This window comes from Schistocerca nitens, chromosome 5 (genome assembly GCF_023898315.1).
Source record: "Schistocerca nitens isolate TAMUIC-IGC-003100 chromosome 5, iqSchNite1.1, whole genome shotgun sequence".
Classification (NCBI taxonomy): Eukaryota; Metazoa; Arthropoda; class Insecta; order Orthoptera; family Acrididae; genus Schistocerca; species Schistocerca nitens.
Window position 1 is genome coordinate 847,752,693 of NC_064618.1, and position 13,992 is coordinate 847,766,684.

Sequence of the window (13,992 nt, forward strand, 5' to 3'; positions counted from 1 at the left end):
ACGGGATACATGCGGACGTGCATTGTCCTGTTGGAACAGCAAGTTCCCTTGCCGGTCTAGGAATGGTAGAACGATGGGTTTGATGACGGTTTGGATGTACCGTGCACTATTCAGTGTCCCCTCGACGATCACCAGTGGTGTACGGCCAGTGTAGGAGATCGCTCCCCACACCATGATGCCGGGTGTTGGCCCTGTGTGCCTCGGTCGTATGCAGTCCTGATTGTGGCGCTCACCTGCACGGCGCCAAACACGCATACGACCATCATTGGCACCAAGGCAGAAGCGACTCTCATCGCTGAAGATGACACGTCTCCATTCGTCCCTCCATTCACGCCTGTCGCGACACCACTGGAGGCGGGCTGCACGATGTTGGGGCGTGAGCGGAAGACGGCCTAACGGTGTGCGGGACCGTAGCCCAGCTTCATGGAGACGGTTGCGAATGGTCCTCGCCGATACCCCAGGAGCAACAGTGTCCCTAATTTGCTGGGAAGTGGCAGTGCGGTCCCCTACGGCACTGCGTAGGATCCTACGGTCTTGGCGTGCATCCGTGCGTCGCTGCGGTCCGGTCCTAGGTCGACGGGCACGTGCACCTTCCGCCGACCACTGGCGACAACATCGATGTACTGTGGAGACCTCACGCCCCACGTGTTGAGCAATTCGGCGGTACGTCCACCCGGCCTCCCGCATGCCCACTATACGCCCTCGCTCAAAGTCCGTCAACTGCACATACGGTTCACGCCCACGCTGTCGCGGCATGCTACCAGTGTTAAAGACTGCGATGGAGCTCCGTATGCCACGGCAAACTGGCTGACACTGACGGCGGCGGTGCACAAATGCTGCGCAGCTAGCGCCATTCGACGGCCAACACCGCGGTTCCTGGTGTGTCCGCTGTGCCGTGCGTGTGATCATTGCTTGTACAGCCCTCTCGCAGTGTCCGGAGCAAGTATGGTGGGTCTGACACACCGGTGTCAATGTGTTCTTTTTTCCATTTCCAGGAGTGTATTAATAATCACAGCACAGGAGTGTTGCCATAATGAACATTACTTTTATTTATTTGTCATATGAACTATACAAGCCTGATGGGAATAGTGGATCACATATTTTCTTTCTTCTATTATCTGATTCACTGCAGAGGATGCAACTGATGTGTATTTTTCTATCATATATTTGGTACTCATTTTTGTGTCCAAATGTCCTTCCTGCTGGCAAAATGTCACCTTAATTCAAGGGGAGGAATATCATAAACAACACCAGTCTGTGAATTGGGTGGACTACAACCTGTATTTTTTTGTGTTTCAACTGTCTTTGTGTACTGCATTTAAGAAGCAGAGTTGCATTGTGCCCCCATACATAAATGTGGAAAACCACTTAAAAAGTCACACTCAAGGTGATCAACATACCAGACTATCTCTTATTAAAGTAGCATGCAAGCTCAATGTGCATTAGGATCATCTACATGTCATACAATTCTACAGTCCATTGTTACACTACACAAGCAAATGAATACTGGATCCTACTGTTCAGCCTAATTCACTTTGTTTCTTCAGTCTGATACATCACTTTTAAAAATAAGAAAAAGGAAGACTTTGAAAGCAAAACTTTGCCTTTAATTAAAATACTGTTCTACTTCACCAACAAGAATAAAATTTGACTCTTCAAGCATTCCCATCGGATATGTCATAAATAGTTTTTTTGGGTTTGCCGCCAGATGATGCTGTGCAAATTCCACAATATTTCCTCAGAGAAACTGTCTGACAAATCAAAATTTTCTGATGACAGATCCGCCATAACATTGGTCTAATGTGGTTTTTTAGTAGTAACGTCGGGCCGCAGTGTAAGTAAACGTAGCATACAATGCACACGCAGGGGGTTGCTCTGCAATTTTCAGCAGAGGGCATTTGAGTATGGCGTCATCTATCTGCAAATCATTGTGCATGCATGATTTCCATGCCTGTGCATTCTTTGCAAGCATATTCTATATACAGAGGCAACGATGTATGGGTACAGTCAGTAGTATCTAGCCACCAGCAAAGTTCAACCACCTGAAGATGTCGGACAATTGCTCTGACGAAATATTGTGGAATTTGCACAATGTCATCCAGTGGCAAATCCATGAAGACTATTTACAAGAATTAAATTTGTTTAAAATAGTATCTTTCCCATTGTGATATTGCGATAGTAAATTCAGTTTACTCAGTTAAAGTTTGCGAAAAAAAAATCTCACAATAACAAGAAAGATATAAAACAAAGAATCCATTTTTTTAATGAACATATTTAAATATTGCCCACATCCTCTATTCTATAAAGCTACTTACAATGAACAACAAGTGTTGCTGAAGTGACTGCTTGTCCAAGTTCATTGATAGCACGGCAAGTGTAGGTGCCTGAGTCCTCGGGGTAAACATACTTCATGTTCAGTGCAACATATCCAAAATCATGCATAGTTGTCACACGATTTGCTGAAATGACAAAGGAAACATCTTAAATAGTTGGATGTGCAGTGACTTAGAAACTCCCAAACAAATTTATTATATGTTTTAATAGTTTATCTTTAATTTACTGGGCAATTTTCTGTTTCTGCTAAAATCTTTTCATCTCATTGCAACTGTACTCACACTCGTTCACTACCTATTTTTCACGTGGCGCATCTGCAAAGGGGGCTGGTAGTGAATGGTTCCATTTGCGCCCCTACTATTGAGTCATATATTGGCTAGCTTTTGAACAACAGTGAATTGAACTATACACGTTCAGATTGAAACTTATTTATTCAAAAGAAACACTTTAACCTTGTGGCCATGCATTTTTAAGTTCACAAATAAATCCGATCCGTATAAATAATAATCGGTGCAATTCGTACACTGTTTACTGTCTCGCACCTACAAACTTTCACGTTGTTCCTTCACATACACTGGCGTCCATGCTTACACTCACGGCACTTTGCCACTACCAACCAACCACCACAATGGACAATGACCAAAGACCCCAATTTTTCCGGTCATATCCACAGTCCTGAGTAGGGTCACGTGACACTACATTAGTCAAAATAATCCCTAAACATGGCCACAATTCGTATACAATTTTTAAAAACTTAAACCTAAATACATTATATAATTTTACACACATTTATCCCCACAATTCTGTAATTCATTGCAATTAAAAGAAAGACAAAACACTATGCAACGGAACTACAACGCCCATCAAAACACAAAACAAGTATTTTCCGGTCTATTTTTCCCAACATATTATTCCTGCTGCTGTGCTTTAAATTCAAATTATGAACTACTTGAAAGAGCTCCATATTATGCCCTGTTGCCTTACATCATACATAAGGGAACTCATCACAATCTTCAATATTAAATTGAGTTCCAACTAGCGAGACTCTATAAAGAACAAAAAGCCTACAGAAACACCTGAAACAGACATGTCTCTCGATCATGAGAGACATAGGAAGCAGTAAAGATGTTGCCACTATCAGCTGTGTGTGTGTGTATATATGTGTGTGTGTGTGTGTGTGTGTGTGTGTGTGTGTGTGTGTTTATACATATACCTTGTACCACATGCATGTTTATTTCTTCCTTATATCCTAATTTCTACAATCATGATACACACTTACATGCTTGTATTGGAACGCCATTTCGAAGCCACTCAACGCGTAACTTCGGATCTCCTACAGGTATAAGTCGCGCCTCAAAGTGCATAGCCTGATTTTCAGCTACACGGACATCCTTCATTGGCTGTGTGAACATCGGTGCCTGGGTCACAGCTTCTTCCTGGACTGTCTGTCGCTGATGACGAGAGGTATCCTCCAAATATGTCAGTTTTGATAATGCTTCCTCATGTTGTGTTTCCATATAAATTGATTTCTTTGCTGTGAGAAAGATATTGTGAATTTATATAAATAACACATGAACAATTTTTATACAGTATTGGAAAACTCTCCAACAAGATCTATCGAAATGAAAACAACTAACAATAGGAAACCAGTCCATGGCATAATGATGCCTAGAAATGACAAGGAATTACCTATGATTTCAAAACATTTGATTCTAGATGATGATGGCTCATAATTAAGTCTAGACGCATTAGCAAAATAACAAATGATTTGATCTACTGCCAATAAGTGACTAGCAGACTCCTCATGTAATTGGATGAATGTAAGAGGCTTAGAATAGACTATACTTACAGATACAGGTCAGATTGGCAGATGTCATAGCTTCACCAACAATATTCTTGGCGCGACATGTGTATGTTCCAGAATCTTCTGGATAGCAGTACATTATGTCCAATGCAACAAAACCAAAGTTATTTGTCTCAGTAAATCGAGAACCTGAAAAGAGTAACAATATTTCTCCTGAAACATGGCATAATTTGGTGCAACAAATACACAAAATCTCAATTCAAATTAGTGGCTGAAACAATGCTCAGCAGTTGTGATTCTTTAAATATTCAAAAGCTTGAGTCACTATATGTCAGAAGAAATGAGAGCTAGAAAAAAATAACTAAGACAGTTACATTTCTTCTGAAGAAACATAGAACTAAGAAAGAACACCTCAGACACATGTTTTCAAAGGAGCAGTGGTAAAATACACTCTAGAAATTATTATAGAAACTGTACACAGAAGAGAAAACTGGCGATTCAGTACCACAGATACTCTGGAAGAGGTAAAAAATTAATGCAACAAAAGAAAAGAAAAAAAAACAAAGTAAACAATAAGAGAAAAGAAAAAATAAGGTAAACCACATAATAGTAGAGGAATGAAGCACTGAGTGAGAAAATGATATCTTAGAAATAAGAGAAAGGGGTAAAATGAAATAAATTAGTATAATTTTCTCTATAATGAATTGTTAAGTACTATAGTTGAAACATGAACAGGTAATACTGATGAAAGATTTACATCAGCCAATCACTTTTCAGAGACTGAAATTTTCTTTATTACTCTTCATCAAAATGAATGTCTTCACATCCGTCTTCAGAAAGCTTATATTTATTTCAATGGATATACACAAACAAACAACAGTGCTGGTGGTATTTTCTCTAACTTCCTCACAATTCCATGGGGAAATTTTAATGATATCCCAACACGCAGTGAGAGAGATCAGTCCTTCGAGAAGTGCAAAATTAATCTAACACAAGCTACACACAACATCAAAGTGTTTTAAGAAATTGTGCTGAAGTAAGAGTAAACAATTGCTTGGTTCTTATTTACTTTGTTTGGTGTAAAACCAAATGATTAGGCACTTCCCAAAGTTGAATTTAAAACACTTGCAATTTTAGTTAGAATACCAAAAAATCACAAAATCTAAATTCACCCTGCTGAGACACTTTCAAAGCTGTGATCAAATGTCTAAAATACAAGTCACAGAACAAAAGTAATTTTTTTCCAATCTGAAAATCTATAAGGTTAGCAAATAACAGTTTTGAAAAGAACATGATCACAGATGATTGTGCTCACAAACCAGTATTACCATATAACTTTTGCCAATTTTAAGGCACCTACATAGGACACTGTGGTTTATCCCCAAAGCTTTTGTCGTCACACAACTTGCTTACTAAAAAAAGTGGTATCTACTTGTAACACTACTGTTTGTTACCTCTGAAGATTTTAAAAAAGTTTCTCATGTTCCCAGATATGTATTTTAGATGTTTGATAATGACAAAATGGCCAATACTGTCAGTGCAACTATGTTAACTTCCAGAAAGTTTATACTGCTTCAAGACCCATAAGCACTGCTAAAGCAGGTTTTTTTCTCCATACTCAAATGGATACTAACCTGACTTCACTGGGACATTATTGTGGAACCATTCAACTTTCATTGTGGGATCTGAAACAGGTATAAGGCGGCATTCAAAGTGTGCCCTCTGGCCTTCTTTGATCTCCATGTGCTTCAGAGATGTAGTGAATATTGGTGCTTGCTTTGTAGTCTCTTCAATATATTCAGAACGCTGATAACGAGATTTATCTTCAAGATACTGAATCTGCTCAAGTCCTGTCTCATTCTGAGTACCTGTCAATATCTGTGCAGTGCCTGTGTTATAACAGAATTGATTGTATTATTCACTGCTCAGAATTTACACAATTATTGTAACAATTACAAAATCAAAATCGCATTATCATTAATAGTTACATTTCATTAAACGTGGAGCAGGCACAATCATTTTCATAACACAAGCGGGTGTACAGCGTCCTTTGTACACATGTAAAGTATAGCTATCTTTATGTTACCGAGGTAAACGTATATGAGTAAAACCACTGCTTAATTATAGTTTAATTAAACAACAACAAAATAAACTTATACTATATGAGATAACATTGTTTAAGTAAACAATAATAAAATAAACTTTTACAGTATCACACTGTTGTGGCATACGAGTGAACCCTATGGTAATGCCCCCCTCAGAGCATTAAACAGCTTAATTGCATTAGATCCCAGCCAAATGCTCATTCAATTACTAATTATCTTTCAATTACTAATTATATAACAATAGATAATTCAGGATGGAATGTAACAATACCAGACAAGGAAAGTTGCTACTCACCATATAGCGGAAATGCTGAGTCGCGATAGGCACAACAAATAGATTCAGACAGTTATAGCTTTCGGCTGTAAAGGCCTTTCTCAGCAGTAGACACATATACACACACGCGCACACACACACTCATCCAAACGCAACTTGCACACATATCTGCAGTCTCAGAGAACTGAAACCACACTGCGAGCAGCAGCACCAGTGCATGATGGGAGTGGCAACTGGATAGGGGTAAGGAGGAGGCTGGGGCAGGCAGGGGGAGGGATATTGTTGTTGTTGTTGTTGTGGTCTTCAGTCCAGAGACTAGTTTAATGCAGCTCTCCATGCTACTCTATCCCGTGCAAGCTTCTTCATATCCCAGTACCTACTGCAACCTACATCCTTCTGAATCTGCTTAGTGTATTCATCTCTTGGTCTCCCTCTACGATTTTTACCCTCCACGCTGCCCTCCAATACTAAATTGGTGATCCCTTGATGCCTCAGAATATGTCCTGCCAACCGATCCCTTCTTCTAGTCAAGTTGTGCCACAAACTTCTCTTCTCCCCAATCCTATTCAATACTTCCTCATTAGTTATGTGGTCTACCCATCTAATCTTCAGCATTCTTCTGTAGCACCACATTTCAAAAGCTTCTATTCTCTTCTTGTCCAAACTATTTATCGTCCATGTTTCACTTCCATACATGGCTACACGCCATACAAATACTTTCAAAAATGACTTCCTGACACTTAAATCTATACTCTATGTTAACAAATTTCTCTTCTTCAGAAACGCTTTCCTTGCCATTGCCAGTCTACATTTTATATCCTCTCTACTTTGACCATCATCAGTTATTTTGCTCCCCAAATAGCAAAACTCCTTTACTACTTTAAGTGTCTCTTTTCCTAATCTAATTCCCTCAGCATCACCCGACTTAATTAGACTACATTCCATTATCCTCGTTTTGCTTTTGTTGATGTTCATCTTATATCCTCCTTTCAAGACACTATCCATTCCGTTCAACTGCTCTTCCAAGTCCTTTGCTGTCTCTGACAGAATTACAATGTCATCAGCGAACCTCAAAGTTTTTATTTCTTCTCCATGGATTTTAATACCTACTCCGAATTTTTCTTTTGTTTCCTTTATTGCTTGCTCAATATACAGATTGAATAACGTCGGGGATAGGCTACAACCCTGTCTCACTCCCTTCCCAACCACTGCTTCTCTTTCATGACCCTCGACTCTTATAACTGCCATCTGGTTTCTGTACAAATTGTAAATAGCCTTTCGCTCCCTGTATTTCACCCCTGCCACCTTCAGAATTTGAAAGAGAGTATTCCAGTCAACATTGTCAAAAGGTTTCTCTAAGTCTACAAATCCTAGAAACGTAGGTTTGCCCTTCCTTAATCTAGCTTCTAAGATAAGTCGTAGGGTCAGTATTGCCTCACGTGTTCCAACATTTCTACGGAATCCAAACTGATCTTCCCCGAGGTCAGCTTCTACTAGTTTTTCCATTCGTCTGTAAAGAATTCACGTTAGTATTTTGCAGCCGTGACTTATTAAACTGATAGTTCGGTAATTTTCACATCTGTCAACACCTGCTTTCTTTGGGATTGGAATTATTATATTCTTCTTGAAGTCTGAGGGTATTTCGCCTGTCTCATACATCTTGTTCACCAGATGGTAGAGTTTTGTCAGGGCTAGCTCTCCCAAGGCCGTTAGTAGTTCTAATGGAATGTTGTCTACTCCGGGGGCCTTGTTTCGACTCAGGTCTTTCAGAGCTCTGTCAAACTCTTCACGCAGTATCGTATCTCCCATTTCATCTTCATCTACATCCTCTTCCATTTCCATAATATTGTCCTCAAATACATCACCCTTGTATAGACCCTCTATATACTCCTTCCACCTTTCTGCTTTCCCTTCTTTGCTTAGAACTGGGTTTCCATCTGAGCTCTTGATTTTCATGCAAGTGGTTCTCTTATCTCCAAAGGTCTCTCTAATTTTTCTGTAGGCAGTATCTATCTTACCCCTAGTGATACTCGCTTCTACATCCATACATTTGTCCTCTAGCCATCCCTGCTTAGCAATTTTGCACTTCCTGTCGATCTCATTTTTGAGACGTTTGTATTCCTTTTTGCCTGCATCATTTACTGCATTTTTATATTTTCTCCTTTCATCAATTAAATTCAATATATCTTCTGTTACCCAAGGATTTCTACTAGCCCTCGTCTTTTTACCTACTTGATCCTCTGCTGCCTTCACTACTTCATCCCTCAGAGCTACCCATTCTTCTTCTACTGTATTTCTTTCCCCCATTCCTGTCATTTGTTCCCTTATGCTCTCCCTGAAACTCTGTACAACCTCTGGTTTAGTCAGTTTATCCAGGTCCCATCTCCTTAAATTCCCACCTTTTTGCAGTTTCTTCAGTTTTAATCTACAGATCATAACCAATAGATTGTGGTCAGAGTCCACATCTGCTCCTGGAAATGTCTTACAATTTAAAACCTGGTTCCTAAATCTCTGTCTTACCATTATATAATCTATCTGATACCTTTTAGTATCTCCAGGATTCTTCCATGTATACAACCTTCTTTTATGATTCTTGAACCAAGTGTTAGCTATGATTAACTTATGCTCTGTGCAAAATTCTACCAGGCGGATTCCTCTTTCATTTCTTAGCCCCAATCCATATTCACCTACTACATTTCCTTCTCTCCCTTTTCCTACTACCGAATTCCAGTCACCCATGACTATTAAATTTTTGTCGCCCTTCACTATCTGAATAATTTCTTTTATTTCATCATACATTTCTTCAATTTCTTCGTCATCTGCAGAGCTAGTTGGCATATAAACTTGTACTACTGTAGTAGGTGTGGGCTTCATGTCTATCTTGGCCACAATAATGCGTTCACTATGCTGTTTATAGTAGCTTACCCGCATTCCTATTTTCCTATTCATTATTAAACCTACTCCTGCATTACCCCTATTTGATTTTGTGTTTATAACCCTGTAGTCACCTGACCAGAAGTCTTGTTCCTCCTGCCACCGAACTTCACTAATTCCCACTATATCTAACTTTAACCTATCCATTTCCCTTTTTAAATTTTCTAACCTACCTGCCCGATTAAGGGATCTGACATTCCACGCTCCTATCCATAGAACGCCAGTTTTCTTTTTCCTGATAACGACATCCTCTTGAGTAGTCCCCGCCCGGAGATCCGAATGGGGGACTATTTTACCTCCGGAATGTTTTACCCAAGAGGACGCCATCATAATTTAACCATACGGTAAAGCTGCATGCCCTCGGGAAAAATTACGGCCGTAGTTTCCCCTTGCTTTCAGCCGTTCGCAGTACCAGCACAGCAAGGCCGCTTTGGTTAGCGTTCCAAGGTCAGATCAGTCAATCATCCAGACTGTTGCCCTTGCAACTACTGAAAAGGCTGCTGCCCCTCTTCAGGAACCACACGTTTGTCTGGCCTCTCAACAGATACCCCTCCGTTGTGGTTGCACCTACGGTACGGCTATCTGTATCGCTGAGGCACGCAAGCCTCCCCACCAGTGGCAAGGTCCATGGTTCATGGGGGGGGATATTATGGTGGGAGAATCTTTTTGTTGTGCTATCGCGACTTAGCATCTCCATTATATGGTGAGTAGCAACTTTTGTTCTCTGATGTAATTACTAATTATCTTGTAGACATCTGCATTTTTTGTGGGGTTGTGTTGTTAGCTCAGAATTTGGGTCATTTTCTTGCTTGGATCATATTATCTCATTTAGCTTGATGTTTATTTTATATTACTGCTGCCCACTTGGACATATGGTAAATCAACTGTGTTAGCTATAACAATAATGAAAGAATACGTGTGGGCTCACAATGGAATGGTACAAGACAGTTATATTGGTGGTTGGCACACTTTATACATATATGCGCCCACTCAAAGGTTAAACACACACAGTTATCTATAAAAATTATCATGATATCTTCTGACACCAATGAGAAGATAGAAAATAATGTATTACAGGTTACATTTAATATAGACTCTATATTTACTATCTTTAATTTCTATTGTTGTTATGTTTCATACTTTGCTTTCTTATATCAGAAAGTTACATTTTGCAACACTGTTAAAAAGGTAAAACAAAGATTGGCATCCTGAACTATTGTTAAATAATAAGCTTGATCCCACTCAATATAGCAACATCATTAATATTCAGTGTAACACAGAGCTGTAAATTCTGATTTTAAGGATTTCCTTCACATATGGTACTTAACAATAAAAAATAAGATGTTTGCATAACAAACACAAAATAATTTCGTAAATTCATACATGAGTTCATTACATGTAACACCCGAGAAAGAACTGTTAATTAATCAGGAATATCTGTCATGAGACACCTAAGTCTCATCTTTACCTACAATCAGGACGGAAGCGGAAGAAATGAATTAAAATTTGTGCCACAGGCAGGACTTGGACCCAAGACTCCTTGCTCATTAGGCAAGAGTGCTAGCCTTTACACCACCAGAGCACTGTGGTAGTGTAATGGCTATCATTCCTGCCTTGTAAGCAAGGCGACCTGTATTCAAGTCCCAGCTGTGGCACCAATCTTAATTCATTTCTTCAGCTTCCATCATTAGCACACAATGGGATTGTATAGAAACAAGAGAAATGAGATAAGCTGGTGGAATAATAATAATGGTAAAATGAGGAGAGAAGAGAATAACTGAAAGGAACTAAGAAAATGAATGGCACTAAAGAGCCAGGAGAGAGCTGGTGGAGTGGTGGCAACCTACGAAGCAAAAATACACATTTTACAGATAAAACTACTCCCACAATGACTGCACAAAAGATAATGATGTACTGCAAAAAGACCAATGTGAGTTGAAAAGACACATTCTATCACTGAAATAATTTTTTGAACAACAGTTATGAGTCAAAGCTTTGCTACTGTATTATATTGTTTGAATTTCTCATATACTGAAAATTTTCCCAAATTTTATAGAAAGCCCTTTGTTGCAACAAACATCTGACCTAATCAACAGGGCTTATCATACAATAGTTACTTTCGCAATCACCAGTTCTTATTTGAATATTTTCTTCATGAACATCCTTTATTTCATTGTTTGTTTGTACCTCTGTACCTTTCTTATCTCATCTTTGTAACAGCTTGTACAGAAAGACTGATATTTCTTACACATTGCCTTATACTTTCTTCTCAGTTCAACCCAAACCTACTCTGTTCATTCTCATAAGTTCATATCTCTGGAGAATCTCCAGCTATTGCTGTTTTTTCTACACATTATTATTAACATTAGTCATTCACTTTTCATCTATTTCTCATTTACTGTTATCTCCATATTATCATATTATCCACCCTTCCATTGTCTTAGTTGCTGAAGATATTACCTTTATGATCCCCATTTGAATTCAACACTATTTTCTATCTCACTCGCTAAGCTCATTATTAACTAAAATCATTATCTCTAATTGTTAGAAAACACTTCTTCAGATGTTAAAAGTTTCAGTCACACAGGCAACAATACTTATTCATATAGAGCTGAAATTAATTTTATAGATCACAACTCAGAAGACCAGCTTGGGTAGCCACATGTACAAGCATGCTGTTTCCCAGATTCAGGGACGCACGGTGGGCCCCAGATATAATCTGCCAAGCAATTTTAACAAATAGGGCTGATGTGCTGGCCACCTTGCATATGGTTTTTAGCCAGTTTCCCACAGCCAACTGGTATCACCATCTAGCATCAGTTATAAAATTTGCAAACAATAACATTCTCATACCTTTACATGGATAACAATAGACGCAGTCGTGTGGGGAACACAGTTGCCATTGTGGGAAGGTGGGTTTGGGGAGGGGGAGCCCAACCACTCTATACCACTAAAACACAAAATCCAGATTAACAGACCACAGCCGCACAAATATGGGGTATAGGAGAGGGTGGTGGAGGGTGGGAGGAGGAGGAGGAGGAGGAGGAGGAGGAGGAGAAGGTAGAGGAGGAGGAGGAGGAGGAGGAGGAGAGAGAGAGAGAGAGAGAGAGAGAGAGAGAGAGAGAGAGTTAGGGGGAGGGGGGGAGGACACTCAACTCAAAAGAAATCCTTAAATTTAGCTACCACATCAACTACCTTATACAAGAAGCACACTTACTTCTGCAATTAAGAACACAAGTGGTCTCATCAGATCCAAGCAAATTTACTGCACGGCATGTATATGTACCAGAATCCTCAGCAATAAGGTCTATGATGTCCAGAGCAACGTACCCAAAATCATGAATGGGCCGAAACCTATGACCTGTAAAGAAAAAATAGCAAAAAAAATTAATAATTTACTCATCATACAATAGTGAACTGGTGAAACTGCTGCCACCAATGTCAGCTGCTGTTGACAGTAACACTGGGATGACTGTGGTCATTTTCATATGAGTCTGATTATAAAAGCAGATACACGGCCCCCAGTGTAATCAATGACTTCTGAAATCAATGTTACATATATAATATTCAACATAGTGTCTACTGAACTAAAGCAGCTGATCTCGAAACAGTCAGAACTGTTTTTTAATTATATTTACAAGTGAACATTCACAGGTGTTTGATCTTGATGAAATTTGGTGTATATATAGAGGAGTCAAGATAGTGCAATACATATTTTTTTTTATTTTGCCCAGTTTCACTTTTAAGGGGTAAAACAAACTCTAAAAGATAATTTGGCATATTAGGTTTACAGGGAGTATCTTGAAAACCAGGCTACATACAAAAGTGTTTCATATAAAAGCTGAAATGTAATTAACATTCTTGAAAAGTGTATAACAAACTTTTGTAATAATCTCAAATGTTGTAAAATACTCCACCAACATCAATCAATTTTGAAAAATGAAAACATTTGTTACAACATGAACTACAGAAGCTTTCATACCACATACATGCATGTGTAGTAAAGCTGGTTTCTGAAACACCATTTTTGGAAAATAAGCTATACACAACATGCTGTTGGAATATTTTCTACATACCCAATTCAAATATCCAATGTTCATTATTATTCTAATTATTTATTTTACTTACTTTTGGTTTATGTTTTAAATTTTTATTTTACATTTTACTTTCATATTTTTTCAGTTTTTTGTTTACTGTTTCACATACATGCATTTTGTTAATTGAAAATGATAAGTAAATCATTATGAAAAGGTCTCATTTCTATTCACCATAGAGCAGTGATGCTGAGTCGCAGATAGGTACAATAAAAAGACTGTCAAACAAGTAAGCTATCAGCTAATAAGGCCTTCATTGGAGTTAGACAATACACACACACACAAACCAACTCACACACACATGACCACAGTCTCTGGCTACTGAGGCCAGCCTCAGAAGCCAGAGACTGGTCATGTGTGTGTGAGTTGTGTTTGTGTGAGTACACATTCACTCATGACCACTATGGCCATGTGTGTGTGTGTGTGTGTGTGTGTGTGTGTGTGTGT

General features: G+C 39.0%; 1 protein-coding gene across 1 annotated transcript in view; it reads right to left on the minus strand.

Moving 5' to 3' along the window:
* Positions 1 to 13,992, minus strand: part of LOC126260755 (titin) — a 530,053-nt gene that overhangs the window by 405,959 nt on the left and 110,102 nt on the right. Inside the window, exons 25-29 of the mRNA XM_049958094.1 lie at positions 12,669 to 12,812; positions 5,773 to 6,027; positions 4,184 to 4,327; positions 3,614 to 3,868; positions 2,316 to 2,459 (exon numbers count right to left, since the gene is read on the minus strand). Coding sequence (XP_049814051.1) covers positions 2,316 to 2,459; positions 3,614 to 3,868; positions 4,184 to 4,327; positions 5,773 to 6,027; positions 12,669 to 12,812 — 942 coding nt within the window. The remainder of the gene's footprint in view (positions 1 to 2,315; positions 2,460 to 3,613; positions 3,869 to 4,183; positions 4,328 to 5,772; positions 6,028 to 12,668; positions 12,813 to 13,992) is intronic.